Consider the following 15,100-nt stretch of genomic DNA (forward strand, 5'->3'; position numbering starts at 1 on the left):
CACTTCCAAAATGAAGGCAGTAAGTTAAGAAGGTAACACAGAATTAAGAATCCATTTCAGACGAGGCAATTCAGGAGAATCCAAGAGGAAGGACACCTCAATCAGGCTGTTTCTGTGGGAATGCCAAGGCTTCAGCCTTATGATGTGCCCTCAAAGAGCAGCAGTTCCATGAGGTTCACACCACTCCTGGGCACCCAGACTGCATCCAAGCAGGAAATCTCTGCCAGAGCACTGCAAGAGAGTGACAGGAGATGTGCAATGTGCAATCTCTCTGTGCAACTGAAGGATCCTTTCTCCTACATGTGGGCTTCTGCCTTATTCAGAGCATCTTTGCTGTATCTAAGTATCTTTATTAAAAAATAAACGCTCAAAGACAGGCAGTCAATAAGCAGAGTAAGAAACATTTCAGGATTTTCCTCCATGCATTATGTCATGGTAAATGCAATGAAGTGTGTTAAATGCTGCCCAAGATGACAAAACAAAGGATGAAACAGCATCTCAAGTTGCAAATTAGACTCTCCTTTTAATCAGTGTTAAATATACACTTGTATCTTCTGAAAAGAAAACATTTTAACCTGAAGAATACCTTACAGATATAATCAACTACTCAAGACATCCTCCCTTTCAGGGACATGGATTTTTTTTTTCATTAGTCTTTTCATCTACAAAGTCAAAAATTTGACAGATTATAATTTTCTGAGAGCATCTTTTCTTTCACTCTTAAACATTTATCACATCTGAGAAACTCACAGACTTACTGCATGTTATTACACCAAGAAGTTCAGGACAACAGAGTTATGAACATGAAAACCACAAGGACATTCACTTTTTTTCTTTTTTTTTTTTTTTTTTTCCATTTTAAGGAAAAGGTACAAAAAAAATTCTACCTGAGAAGTTATCCCTTATCATGTCATGGTTACTTAAGCAAGTGAATGGTGTTAGCAGGATTTTACATCTCTCTCTTCTTAACCAGGCAGAACAAAGTTACCATTCAATTGAAGAGCCAGCCTGACAAGTTCTTGCCAGAAGCTGAACAATTTACTCCAATGTTTCAGTGACAGGAGAAACTGAAACTGAGAGGACTGCCAGGATTGCTGCTGCAAATTTGATGGAACAGTTGGTATTTGTACACATTTCTCCTTTCCCTTAAAGAGAAGCCTCTGTTCTGTGGAACAGAAAACTGTGAATAACCCCCCATTTCTATCCACTTGCAGGAAAGCAGGGATAGCTGTAATTTGCTAAAAAACGGTAAAACATTTTACAGGGAGAACACGCAGACTGGGACACTAAAACAAGAATTTTATTTCTTTTCATGGGGAAGCCACCCCAGCAGCATGCACCTTCACATTCTTTAAGAAGGACAAATTGAAAAATGTCCAGTGTCAATAGTTTCTCCTTCCATTCACTTAGTGTTACACCATTACCAGATACCTCCTGGATGTAAAGCAGGTGGTCACATAGGTTCTGTGCCACAGAAACATTCCACTCCCAAGAGCAACCCCTTGCTCATGGTAGGGATGTACCAGTCTCAAATCAAGCACACTTGAAATACTAGTAACTCTGGCGTTTTGAAGTTAAACAGTCACACATTTCCTTTGAAAAAAGAGGAACTTCTCTGAGATTTTCCCATCCTAACCTTCTCTCAAGCTTGAGAACTGAACAGTCTGAAGGTTTTGAAGATGCCAGGGAAGTCAAAGCCACCTGGCCACTGTTCACATTTAAACAGTCAACTGCCCATAAGTCCACTGCAGTCCTCTCTACTCCCTTTGTGCAGCTTTTCTTTCAGCTTCCCTTCCCTAATCTTCTCCTTTAACCAGGTGGAAAAAGCATGATGAAGGTGAAGAAAACACCTGTTAAGCAAAGGGAGGAAAATGCCTCCTCAGGAAACTTGTGGGGCATTACAAAGGAAATGGATGTCGACGCCTTTGGGCACTGGGAAATCACACACTGACAGTGCTGGGGACAGGCTCTGCCAGCAGACAGGGCTCAGTAGATTTGGATGACATTGTCCCACTCATCAATAGGCCAGATCCCATTGTCCTGCACGTTGAAGGGCGAGCTCTTCCAGTCCCAGCTCTTCACAGGCACCTTCCACTCCGGGCCGTAGTTGGCCTCCACGTACTGCAGGGTTTCGCAGGGCACGTGGACCTTGAGCTCCACAAACTCAGTCCAGCACAGAGTAAACTTGGGAAAGAGATACCTGTGCCAGAACAAAAGGGTGTGGTCACTGGCAAAGGGCTAGAATGCACCTCTATGTAAGTTCAAGGAGAAAGCAAGCAACTGCAGCAAGTGGCTGTGTTACATTTATGCTATTTTTTCTCTTACACACTGCACAAGGGTGTTATCAACAGTAACTGGTGAACATTTGCTTCATGTGCTTAGGAAGGAGCCCTCCTAATTGTTTTGTTGCTTGTGCTCACATAATTCTGCCACCTATAGGTTTGTCCCTGCCTCTGCTTTGCCTGTTACAAATGGGATTTAATAGTTACCCCTTTTAGAAAGCACTGCATGCTTACAGCAGTGGCAGTTTACAGGTAAATTTCCAGAACAGCATCCTATCAGCTCGAGGTGTCAAACAATACCAAAGTCAACCCACTATTCCTGCAGAGGATCATTCCCACTTCTGAAGTTCTGAAGACTTCAACACAAAAAGAATTTTTAAAAAAAGTAATCCTAAAATTTCTTTTCACAGGTTAAAATGAAATCATAAGCACTTTGTCCTTTTAAAGAAGGTTTGTACATTTGTGTGATGAACTAGAACTGCCCCCTCCATCTTCTTGCAAGCATGAAGGTAATTTAATTTCTAAGCTCTCAGCAAACAATATGAGAAAATAAAGAAATTGTGCTTCATGCCTTAAGTGGAAGGAAAGACCAAAGTGATCAAGCATTTTCTGGATATAAATCCAGAGCCTGCTAATTAAACTAAACTCTTACACAAAGTCCTCTTTGTTAAAAACCTACAGAATTAGCTCACTTTAAGGACTAAAGCAAACAGTGTGGATTTGATTCCCAGACTCATTTTTTGTAGACACCCATTCCCTGCTGGAGATTGCTACTGTCCAATATTCAATTTGCAAACAAAGAAGAAGCCTCAATTGCTGCAACTCCAAGACAGTATCAGGAGGATGCACATGTTTGTGTCAGGAATGCTGAGGAAATGTTTGTGCACATGGAAAAGCAAACCACACAGCCAGACTGTGAGGGTTAGAAACCAGCTCTCCAAGGAAACAGAGGCTAAAAATGATTGTGAGAAATATTTTAGGGACTCAATGAGAAACGCTCTAGCTCTCCACCCTCTAATTTAGCTGTATAGAAAGTATGCCTGTGCAAATATTTAGCTTTCTGAAGAAAATACCTTCTACCTTTCAGTTTTAATCTTAGAAAAGAACTTCCACCCTTCTCTGTGATTACCCAGTAGCAATCAGAATCTCTTCTGACACTATAATTCCTTTAAAACTGTGAGAGTAGATTTAGGATTCAGCATGAGCAAACAATCACTTCTCTTCTGACTGACCTCCTCACTTTTGCCTTCCACCAAAATTCTGACAGAGCTGGAGATTAAGCAAAACTGAGTGTCATTCTGGTGTTGTACATAGTCAGATTAAGCATGCCAAGTGCTCTCACATCTCACAGTAACAAAAGCTGGGCCTCTTTTCTCTTTTTGAGTGTGCATTTGGAATAACACATGTCTGGAATTACTTGGCTAAGGATTCTGAACAGCTACAATTCACGGCTCAGGGCCTTTATGGTGGTAAACAAGCAGTTTTCCTGGTCCTTTTCTGTGTGTACTAAACTAAGAAACACCAGCTCAGAATTAGAGGCTTGGCTTCCCTAAGCAAAGTTATTACTGAACAAGAAAGCTATGTTTGGAACTTTTAATAAGCTACCACCAAAAATAACTGTGAGGCTACAAGAAAGAGTTTTGTGGAAGATAGAGTTTCAAAAGAGCTGTAATACCCAGGGATACAAAACCTGGAGTGCAGCACAGGGTCACAGTGATCCCCTATTCTCATGTCTTGGACCAGTCATTATCAAAAAAACAGGGGAAAAACATCTCTCAGGTATCCAAGGTTTGATGGAATTTTGAAGGAGCAGTGTCAACTCCATTGGCATGGAAACAGCTACTGCAATTTAGATGCAACAAGAGCACAAAGAGGAGGAAAGGAATTTATTGGTCAGCTTGCTCTTCAGAATGCACCACACATGAAAACTGGAACTGCTGCTATATTCTAAAAAAAAAAAATACTTTGCTATACAGCACATTTTCTGTGGGCATATTCCACAGAATATTCCCACAGAAAATATGCTGGATAGCAGAGCTCTTTCTTTTGTCTATTTCTAAATGTGCCTTTTGAAGCTGGTTATCAAAATATATTTCCCAGTCTTTATTTATCACTTCAGAACAAAGATAACTAAGACAAGAATTTGGACATTATCTCCAACTGGATGACAGTGCTCACTAAATTCCCATTAGCTAAATACAAACAAATATATTTCAGGCAAAATATGAAAGATAATGAAATCCTATATAAGTCTACAAGGTTTTCAACTAGTCTGCAGCAATCTCCTTCTGAGTGAGGGAATGTGCTTGAAAGAAATAAATCTAATTATCAGAACCCATATTCAGTTTGCTAAACTGATTGGGATTAAGTTATTAAATTAAATTATTAAATCATTGCTGATTTAATACTGAAAGGTGTGAAACAAGAAACATGGGATCCTATTCAAAATTCCATTTTGAGAACATGAACAGTAAGGCCTGCAGGAATTGTCTGTGTTGCTGTCACAACCCAGTATTCCAAACTGCTACCTCAAAATCCCAAATTGTGGGGTTTTCTGAGCAAAGAGAGTTGAGGCTTTTTGCCATAATACCTCCTCATCAAGACAGATGCCTAAGGATTAATGTTCTACTACAAAATTAGCTTGTGCAATGAACACTGTTTTAGAGATTTTTTTCTCATCTAGGGTGCTTATGTAACTGGGGGCCTGTCACAGTCAGATAAGATCTGCTTGATATATGACATGCCAGCCTTGCTTTTGATTTCACAAGAGATCTGACACTGACTCTCTAGCAAGGCACAGGACTGTTCTCTCTCTGCTTCACTGGTCTCAGAGTGCAGAATCTCCACTGATTCCCCTCTGACATCCACATTTCCACAAAGAGCACAGGCTTTGCCAGGCAACAGCACACAAAATACCATCAGTAAACACTATCTTGTTCAATTTCTTTCCTGCTACTGGTACAAATCCAGTTCTTACTTAAATTTCTTGCCCGATTTGGCCTGAGTTCCTCCATTCCATATGTGGTCATCCTCTTCATAGAAGAAAAAAATGTCAAGTTTCACATCATCTTCTCCCTGAAAAGAGAGTTCCAAGCTGTCTTCCACCTGGAATACAAAAATACACACTGTATATACACATAGAAAAACAAAGCAACTTATGCCTGCAGAAAACAAATTCATTTTCATTAGATATACACATATATTTCTATTCTTACTGACTATTCAACTCTGCATTATTTTTAATATCAAACACTTCTGCAACTGAAGTCAAAGTTACAAATCTACAGAAACACATACATGAAGTAAAATGTTCATTTTCTATGTACCTTGCCAAATTTGTGCTTCAGTGGCAAGCCTGCTTTTTGAAAGGCTGGAATGATATCTGCTTTGTAGTCCCTTATAAAGATTCCCAAATCCACATCTTTGCTGTGAGGAATGACATTGCACTGCCTAAACCAGCCTGAGGGGGAAGAAAATAAAGCAGAAAAATCCCAAATTAGTTAATTCAGGAACGTGAATTTAATAGAAACAAAGCAAAAGAAAAATGAACTGTCCTAAGATCACCAGGCAAAAGTCTTTGACTTTTGAGGCCACAAACAAGACTTCTGCCTTTTTTTAGTATGTGATGAACCACGTCAAAGGAAACAAGTATTACTGCACTTATAGCCATCTCTCTCCCTTCAGAAAGCCAAGAACTTGAGAAAAAACAAAGATAATGTATCTCCAGTTTCCTAATTTAAATGCATAAAAAATAAAAAAGTTCTTTATGTGGGACCAAATCTAATCAGCAGTTAACAGCTACAGGGCCACAGCTGTGCTTCTGATTTGCAACTATTGTTTTACACTGCATCCAAGATGTTAATCATCTTTCAATCACCACTGCAAAGCAGAAAGACACAAAGTGGGACATTGTTTTGTCTGTTTCATTAAGCCATCTTTTAGTAACTGTTCATTCAGAAAATTATATTCCCTACTATTAAATAAATACAAGGCAAATGTGAACACATGAGTCTTCACAAAGAGTCCCCACCAGTGATAAGACACTTGTACCTTCAGCAGAACTGAAAACTTGCATTACCTACTCCAATGGACTGCAATTTTATTAAGTTTGTTTTGAAAGAAAATAAATTAGTGTAAACTGCATTTTAGAAGTCAGTGACAAGCATCTAATTGCATAGGAAGAAAAACAGGCTTAGAGTGTACTTGGACAGCAGAACAATGTGCTCATCACTGTGTTTTCCAACTGGCACTTCAGTGAATTCCAAGTCACACAAATTAGGGAACTGTTGATTACTTCCTAGCAGGGATGAACACAAGACAGGTAATTGCTAACAACACTAAATGCTTCATTGGAAATCTGCCCAGCAGCTCTGCTGCTCAGGTTTCCAAAGAAAAAGCTTTTTTTCAGGAGAAAAAAAGTCCTATTGCAATACAGTTATTACCTTCCAACCCAGTACTTTTGGCCTCTGCTGACATCACAAGAAGTGGAGGATGAAGTGTTTAAAGTTTCAGGTGAGTTTAAAAATGCAACACAACACAAGTTTTTACCAAGACATGTTCCGCTGCTCAGCCAGAACTTCACTCCCAAGTTATTCAGTGTCAGGGCAGCCAGATGAAGCAAGGATTTTGCCTTTTTCCTGAATTCCACTGCATCAAGAGAGGAATCATCAGGATACAGCTGGAAGGCAAGAGTAAGCAAGTTACTGTCAGAGAGCAAACCTGTCCCTTCATTTTTTCGGCATCCTAGGGAAAAATAGCATTAAAAATTTACTTAACTAATACCTGGGCCAATATCTTTTTTACATACACAGTCCATGTTCAGAACATGCACTGGAATTACAGAGTGGAAATTAAATCACTGAATCATCAACCTTCCTTTTTTTTCCTAACCACAAGAATGAAAATTCACAGTAGACTACAATAAGAAAATATGTATTAGACTCTGATTCTCAGCAGCTGGCAGCAGCACGGGTGAGCCCTTGTTCTGCACATGCTGAAGTCAATTCCTGGAGTCCAAGGAGAGCACAGGGACAGAATCAGTCTCTGCCAGCACATCCAGGCTTTTCCAGCCTCCAGAACTCTATGATTAATTTATTTGGCGCCACCAAGTGTCAGAATTGGGTGTTGAGTTTTAAGGAGAGCTGGCAAGGAGAAACGGTGTAAACACAAAAATTTCCTGACAGAACTGTGGCAAGGTCTGCCATCCATGCAAAGCCAACACCAACACGGGAGGCTGGGCAAACATTACCAATTCTAACAAAGGAACAACCACTCAGCTTTGTGATGGATTTCTGTAAGAGCTCTTGGGCACCAAGCAGCCAAAATTAACTTTTCCAAACAGGTGCCAGCTGCTTGTCTCAGTGTTAAAGCTCCAGCAAAGTTCAATAAACATTTAGGGGCACATTGTCTCTGCCTGTGGTGGTTTCTGCCTGGAAGCTGAAGTGGATAATATTTTTCTGTCTTCCACATGCGAAGGGACAACACATGGATGCCCTTGTGACCCTCCTGCTACCCAAACTAGGATCTACAGCCTGCTAGAGTGAACAGGAGTGCTCCTCCCTTTCCCCAACACCTGAATGACTGAAGACTGGAGCCTCCAGTGCCCTTTTCTCCCTTGCATGCACTCAGAGATGGCTCAGATTCAGTGGTCTGACTCTGACTCTGTACTCTTAATTGTGAAATTTTGATCACTTTATAACTCATGTCCTTTCCAAGTTAGGACAAAATGCCCCCCACACTACAGCAGAAACATTTCTATCTGCTAAATCAAGTAGCAAAATTCTAAAAACAATGCTCTGAAAACATTAGCTTACACAGTCAGAAAAGCAATTAAGTCAGTCACTTTGGAATGTGACCATTTCAGGTGAGCCAAATGAGGAACATGGAACTGCAGGACATGGTTCAAAAAATCTAAAATTAAACATTTCTCAAAATTTCAAGGACTGTTATAAGGAAAGTTTTCAGCCATGAAGACACAAGTTTTATTTGTGTCTCTAATAAAACCACTTATTTTTATTTACATAAGATCCATTTAACAGTAAGGGTGTGTAAGAACTATGGATATGTTGGTTCCCTCTTGGAAAAAAAATGTGCTTACAAGTAAAAAACCAAAAACAGGCCATGATCTTCAGGTAAAGTTTTGATTTCATCACCATATTCCACTCTGTGGAATGAGAATCAAGTTTTGTATTTAGCTTTGTGCATGTGAACAGTCCCGTTTAAGTAAAAAAACAAACAAAACGAGTGAACTGTTCTTAGGTTTGGGTCAATCAGTGAAAATACACATTTCTCCTCAGAGACACCACCCAGTTACCACTAACCTGAAAGAAAGCCCGAGCTTCTCTGTACCTACATTCAAGAAATCTAGAGTGGGACATCTCCTCTAGAAAACTGGACGGATTTTTTGGAATTTGAACTTTTAAGTCATCAATGGAAACAAGCAGAAGTTCTGGCCTGCATGGAAAGAGAGATGATATATTACTCTATTTAATTTCATTACAAATCACATGGCACTTTATCCTTTAACTCAGGTTATAATCTTAATGCACACTACTGTCAGTGATCACTCTGTCCAAATACAGGCCAAGCCAATTTTAAATGAAAAAAAGCAACAAGAGCTTCAGCAAATTCCCCATACATTTCAAAACTTTGTTTAAAAAGAATTCCTACACCTCCAAACCCCAGCTGGTTTGTCAGATCACGGATTCCTTCACTGACTTATGACTTGAATTTGTTCAGAGATGTTGTTCAGGGCATCAAAATTCAGGCTGTTTGGTTGTCTAAGTGTTACAGGATGGACTTCAGAATCAAATTTTACTCTGGAGCTACTTGCTTTTAAGAACTAAAAACTATTCAGCCTTCATAATGATGGAAGAGAGATTATTTAACAGCTTACACGGTTTCCTTTGAACACTTAGGCACACAACTCATACAGACTCCATGCTTTAAAAGGATGAAGGAAGGGGGTCAAATTAATGGAAAGAGTTAAAGAGATTTATTTTGATGTGTGAAATGCCTCAGTATTTTTCTCGTTTTCTCAGAAACTATGTTCTCAAAGCCTACACTTTGGCGGTCTGACTCTCAGCTGAATCTTGGGACCTGACTATAGGAAAGGGAGTAGTTTTACACACAGAGGAAAGAATTTCGGGAGTGCCATGGTGGCTTTCTCCTTCCCCTATGGTGAGCTCACTTTTCATAGGCCCCAGGGTAGCGGCCGAAGTGGAGTTTCCGGAAAGGCACAAACTTTCTGTCCATGTGCTGCTTGAGCCTCAGGGGTCCGTGCCAGAGGAAATTGCCACTCCTCTCATAGAAGACCACCAGGTGAATGGCATGGGATGCCAGTTTGAATATGTAGTGCAAGGGGATTTCCATCCCAGACAGGTCATCCATCCCATCCAAGCGGGGGTCCTTGTTTATAATCTTCAGCCACTGGAACCCCATCTTCTCAGCAGCTCTAAACAGGCCCACCTGAAAACGAGGAACACAGGAGGCAGAGCAGGCTAAAGATTAGAGAAACCAAAACTGGAAGCTGAATGCTTATTACTAACTCACACCGTTCCTCATTTAATTTTTTAATCAGGCTTAAGCACAAATGAATCAAAAATCTCTAAGAGCTTGAAGACCAGCAGTCACAAGCAATTCCTACCAACTTTTTTCCTTGTCTTAAATTTTGTCTCTCAAACTACAAAATGAAACAGCAAATTAATGTTGTAAGCCATGTTTGGATTAGGTTTGTTCCTTGCCATAGCACCCTACCCTGCACTCTGAAACTATTCTCTAAAACTGTTCTTCTGCAAAATTTGGTGTTCCTAAGTCGTTGAATAATAAGACAAAAATGATTAGCCCAAAACCTTCTTTTGTGGGGCAAATAAAAATCTCACCAAACACTGACCACTGGCCTCAAGTAACAGGATTTCATATTTCTACAAACAAAGGGAATTAAGTTCTGGCTGATTTAAAAAAAAAAAAAAAAAAACAAAAAAAAACCAACAAACCAATCAGCACCTGAAGAGCCGTTCAATTTCCCCACTTGAAATGTTCTGTATGAGCATATCAGCTTCTCCCCTGAATGATACAGAAATTATCACTGAGACACAAAGGAAGGGGAAAATGGATTTATCTCAGTGTGCTGCCATACAGCTTTACTCTTAGCTTCGGGAATTCCTTCACACCTGTGGGTAAAACAGCTGCCTGATCAGGCCCAGAGTGACACCCTTCTTCACTCAAGTTCTTCAGTGAAATAGTCACTGATCATTTCAGTGCCTTCAGCTCTTTCTAATAAAATAAAATAAAATTTTACAATTTAAAGAAATTAAATTTAAAAAAGGAAAAAAAGAAGAAAAAAGCTGTTTGTCACTGGTATTTTTAGTCTGTGGAAATTAATCTAATAAATATTTCCTGGTTACACTTAATTGATGAAATAATATTGGATTTAAATCTGTCCTTCCTCACATGCTACCTATACCTCTGTTTTTAACACAGCCATTAAAAGTGTCCTAACATTACAGAGAAGCAGAGACACCATTAAGTATCAGCAATACATGAAGTGAAATGGTATTCATTACAAAGATGTGCTAAAAGAAATGTAAATTAGCAGACTATGGTAATTGTCACATCAATAACTGCATTTTCTTCTTGATGAGTTCCCAAACTCCAGATTTATAACGGATGCACCTACATTACAGGCTCCAGTTCTCCTTCTTCCTTTCTAACAGACCTTCTTTCTTTCCTTTTGGCATAGACTCTGGCTACCAGCGTTTTTCTTAGTATTGCAGACAGCTTCTAAAAAGTTTCAGCTATAAATTACTCCTAATGTATCCAGGCTAGTAAATGGGCAACTTTTACTTTCAAACAAAGTTTCCTCTGCCTACAATATCACCACCACATGAATTCAGATACAAACATTCAGGCATTAAGTGACAACATCAAAGAATGCATTAAAATACACAATTGTGAACAGAAAACATGCACTTACATCATGTTTCCATGTTTTGTCTAGTAGTGCAAAGGTGGTGAAGTCTCTTGGAGCACAGAAGTATTTGCATTCTGGACTGGGGCCATCGGGAGAGCTTCTGATCTGCTCAATGTCTTTATTAACCAGTCCCAGAATCAAAGGATCGATCAAATACACTGGAATATTGTGACTGGATATTAATCCCAGGAACTTCCTAACCACGTGCTGTTTGACAGAGGACAGAAAGACCATCTTTGCATTAAAACTCTTTGACAGAAAGACACCCCAACCCACTGCAAGACGGAAATCTTAACCCCCTAATACATCCTCTGAGTTTGCACTTCACTTCCACAAACAGTTGTGAGGCTGAGTGAGAAGAAGAGATGCAAATGCCACACAGAATTTGGGTTCTGGTCTTCCCAGGGCACTCAAGGTTGCATAAGGAGTAAAAAAGCTGCAGCAAGAATGTTCTGTGCCTAATGCAAGGGGTTATTAACCTGAGTCAGTGGAGAACAGTAATCAAGCACATTTAAATGTCAGTGGCACACAGAAACCACTTAGAGCAGCCACAGTCACCCTGCCACTTAAATGTATTCATCTGTAACATTTTCATTTAATGATTTTAAAGCTCTGGCTCCAGGGAGATGTGAAAACATGAGCACAGGATGTGAGCCAACAACAGAGTTTTGGCAGCAGCATTACCTGTGTGGTACAGGCACAAGCAAGGCCACCCCCACAGTGATTTCAGCTACACAAAGCTGAAAGCTGAGTGATGTGCTCGTATTACTTCTGTGACTAAAACTGGCACACCAGAAGGATGAACAGGAAAAAAAATCTGTGCAAAAGTATCCACCTTCCCAATCCATCACTACTCCAGGAAAACAGATGCTTTCAGCTGAAATGTAAATAAGTTATAAGCCTCACAAATAATGGTAGAAAAACATGGCCTTGATGTTAAGTGACCAAGAGAAACGAGTTCAAATTTAGTATTTTGGACACACCACTGCAGGGACTCTAAGGAAAGGCTGAAGTGCAGCAGGTGGCAGGATCATGGCACACCCTTTCTCACTGACGATCTTAGAAGAGCAAGTTAAACCTTTAGGAGAGCTCTATGACACCTCACACCTGGTGGGCAGCTCCAAGGGGTGTCACCTCCAAGAATAGCAAGGCACTCCTGGCACGAGCAAGCAGTGCACAGAGCAGTTGGTCTGGATTTTCTCCAGGGACAGCTCCTAGCCAGAGCACCTTCCCTCTTGCTCAGCAGAAACCAGGCCTTTAAATGGCCATTCTGCTAATTAGCAACGTTATCATGTTGCATCCAAACCGAAAGGCAGCCAGCTCCCAGCACATCCCTCTCCTTAGCCATCTGTGCTGCTTTTCCACTGGGAGATCAGTTAACAAAAAGTCTTCTGCAAAACTGTTTCCAAACAAACCCCAACTACAAATATGACAGGGGACCTTCTGATTCCCCAGGGTAGGCGCTTTTGGTTGCATTCAGTCTTGCAAGGCACAACAAATATCCCATTTCAAGCACCAAAGAGCACTCCCAGCACTGGTAATGAGGGCTGGAATGCTGAAATTGACATTTTCCTGCTTGGGAAGAGCTTTACAACCCAGCACAAGCAGGTAACAGAACAGTGACCAGCAGGTTAAACACCTGGAGTGGGCAAAGCAGGGTTGTGTGAGCCAGGGGCTTCTCAGGGCAGCAAAGAAGCTGCATGGCAAAGCAGCCGATCTGTTCGACACCGAGCCTGAAAGGACACAAAACCCTGGATCAACACTTCTGTCTCAGAAAGAAAAAGTGTTTCTTCCTGAAACATTAACAACAAATGGAAGGACAGCATTGGCAAAGGCTGTGCAGCTGTAACTGTTTCTCAGTTTTACTTTACAGGGATGTTTTGATACTGTATTTACTGAGCAAAGTTACAAAGTGTATCTCTTCCTCCTTCAAAGCAGAAAGCGCCCGGTGAAGAGTGAGAAGAGTGAGAGCTGGACCCTGGATTTGCAGTTCCCAGCGAGTTCTGAGGCTTGTGGAAGAGCTGCATGAACCAGTGACACTGTACATACCCATCTTGTGCTGTCTTGGCCTGACTGGCTTCCTCGGCCTTTGGAAAAAGCAGCTCCATTCTATAAAAAAAAAAAAAAAAAAAAAAAAACAAAAACAAAAAAAAAAAAAAAAAAAAAAAAAAACAAAAAAAAACAAAAAAAAAAACAAAACAAAAAAAAACCAAAAAACCAAAACAAAACAAAATGAAGGGAAGGAAGAAAGAAGATAAAACCCCCAAAGTTTCAGTTGAATCCTTGTTTTCCTAACACGACATTCAGAGGCATTTATCCACTTCATGGATAATGGAGTTATGCCTCTGGTCACCCACATACAGTGCTGAATGTGAAATCATAAACAACTGCTGTGGCTTAAATATATTTTAAATATATTTAGAAGGACAACCCAAGCCTCAGGGACCTCCAAACATGCAAGCACTGAGTGGTGAGGCCTCGGGTTTCCAAGCCAATGTGCCAGCAAATGTAAAACAGGAGGATGACAAACCCTGTCAGGCAAATACCACAGGGGCAGGGACAGTGGCACTATGCCTCAGTCTTTACAGGTGTAATCCTAGACAATTCAATTTTAGGGACAGCATTTTCATGTGAGAGAGTCAAGGCAGCTCATGGCTCAGCTTTTTGGCTTTTCCAAAGCATGGAGAATTTCTCAGTCGTTGTTTAAAAACCAGAAACGGTGGGAAAGAAGTTGAAAGTTGCAGCAGCAGCTGGCACTGACACTGCCTGCACTTAATAAGGAAAGAAAAGCCAAAAAAATGAGTCAGGGTGCTTTGAAACCTGCACGATTCTTCTGTAAAAATAAAGGGAGTTCATTTGTCGAATCGGAGTTGCAACTGTAAACTAAGAACCACCAGAGGATTTAATTTACAGTAACATTGACTTCCATTGCTGTCGCAGAAAACCACTGGCCTGGACGTTCCAGGTCAGGTATAAAAAGAGGTACAAACAGCATTCCACGTATAAAACCAGGATTTAAACTGTGACACCCAGCACTTTAGGAGCACTGAGTCACAAAACCCTACGGCGACTGCAAAAAAAAAATGTTGGGATTTCTCTCCGCCATAGAAAACCCATTGGAAAACCTGCACCCAGCAGATGCTGCCTCCCTCCGGCAGAGTCCTCAGACAGAGCTCGCTGCGACCTGGGAGGCAATAAAAGTGACAGATAAACGAGAGCTGAAGGTGGAAAGCCGCGGTGGCTGGAAGCTGGCGGGGGCATCATTCCCTACGGGAGAAATCGAAAGGCCCTGGCTGACACAGTGACTCGGAAACCAGGCTGGGAACCCAACCCCGACTGTACCCCCGGCACCGGACACCGGCCTGGGCTCCCCGCCCGCCCCCGGAGCCGCTCCAGGGATCCCCGGCGGGGGCGGGACTGCCGCCCACACAGCGCCGCGCAGGGAAACCCGGGCAGCGCCCTGCCTTCTTTCACCTTCTGCGACAGGTAGAACTTGTAGTAGCACAGCTGGAAGAGCAGGAAAACCAGGCTGGTCAGCGAGAGGAGCGCCAGCACCACGTTCCTGTTGATTTTCTGCATCAGCCCCGCGGCGCCCCGGGAGCCGCTGCCCGGCCGCCCTCACCGCGATGCGGCTTCAGGCCGGAAAGCGACGCCGCAAAGCGCAGCCCGCCGTCGTAAAACACCCCCCCTTCGCTGTCGTAACCCCCCCCCCCCTCACGGGGGTCCCTCACCCACCCCGAACCCCCAAAACCGCCCCAAATCCCCCCAAAATGAGGCGGAGGTAAAACGACACAGCGAGAGACACACACAGGGTTGCAGATTTCTGTATTAGTACAAAACATCGCGT

General features: G+C 41.6%; 1 protein-coding gene across 1 annotated transcript; it reads right to left on the bottom strand.

The window, feature by feature from the left end:
• Positions 1–498: 498 nt before the first annotated feature.
• Positions 499–14,896, bottom strand: FKTN (fukutin). Its single transcript, XM_058044384.1, has 9 exons — positions 14,728–14,896; positions 13,303–13,362; positions 11,257–11,460; positions 9,472–9,749; positions 8,603–8,735; positions 6,831–6,960; positions 5,609–5,742; positions 5,260–5,387; positions 499–2,200 (listed from the first exon to the last, which is right to left on the bottom strand). Exons 1-9 carry the CDS (start codon positions 14,830–14,832, stop codon positions 1,987–1,989), a joined length of 1,386 nt encoding a protein of 461 aa, XP_057900367.1. The 5' UTR covers positions 14,833–14,896; the 3' UTR covers positions 499–1,986.
• Between the last annotated feature and the right edge of the window lie 204 nt (positions 14,897–15,100).

The sequence above is a fragment of the Melospiza georgiana genome, chromosome Z (genome assembly GCF_028018845.1).
Source record: "Melospiza georgiana isolate bMelGeo1 chromosome Z, bMelGeo1.pri, whole genome shotgun sequence".
Lineage (NCBI taxonomy): Eukaryota > Metazoa > Chordata > Aves > Passeriformes > Passerellidae > Melospiza > Melospiza georgiana.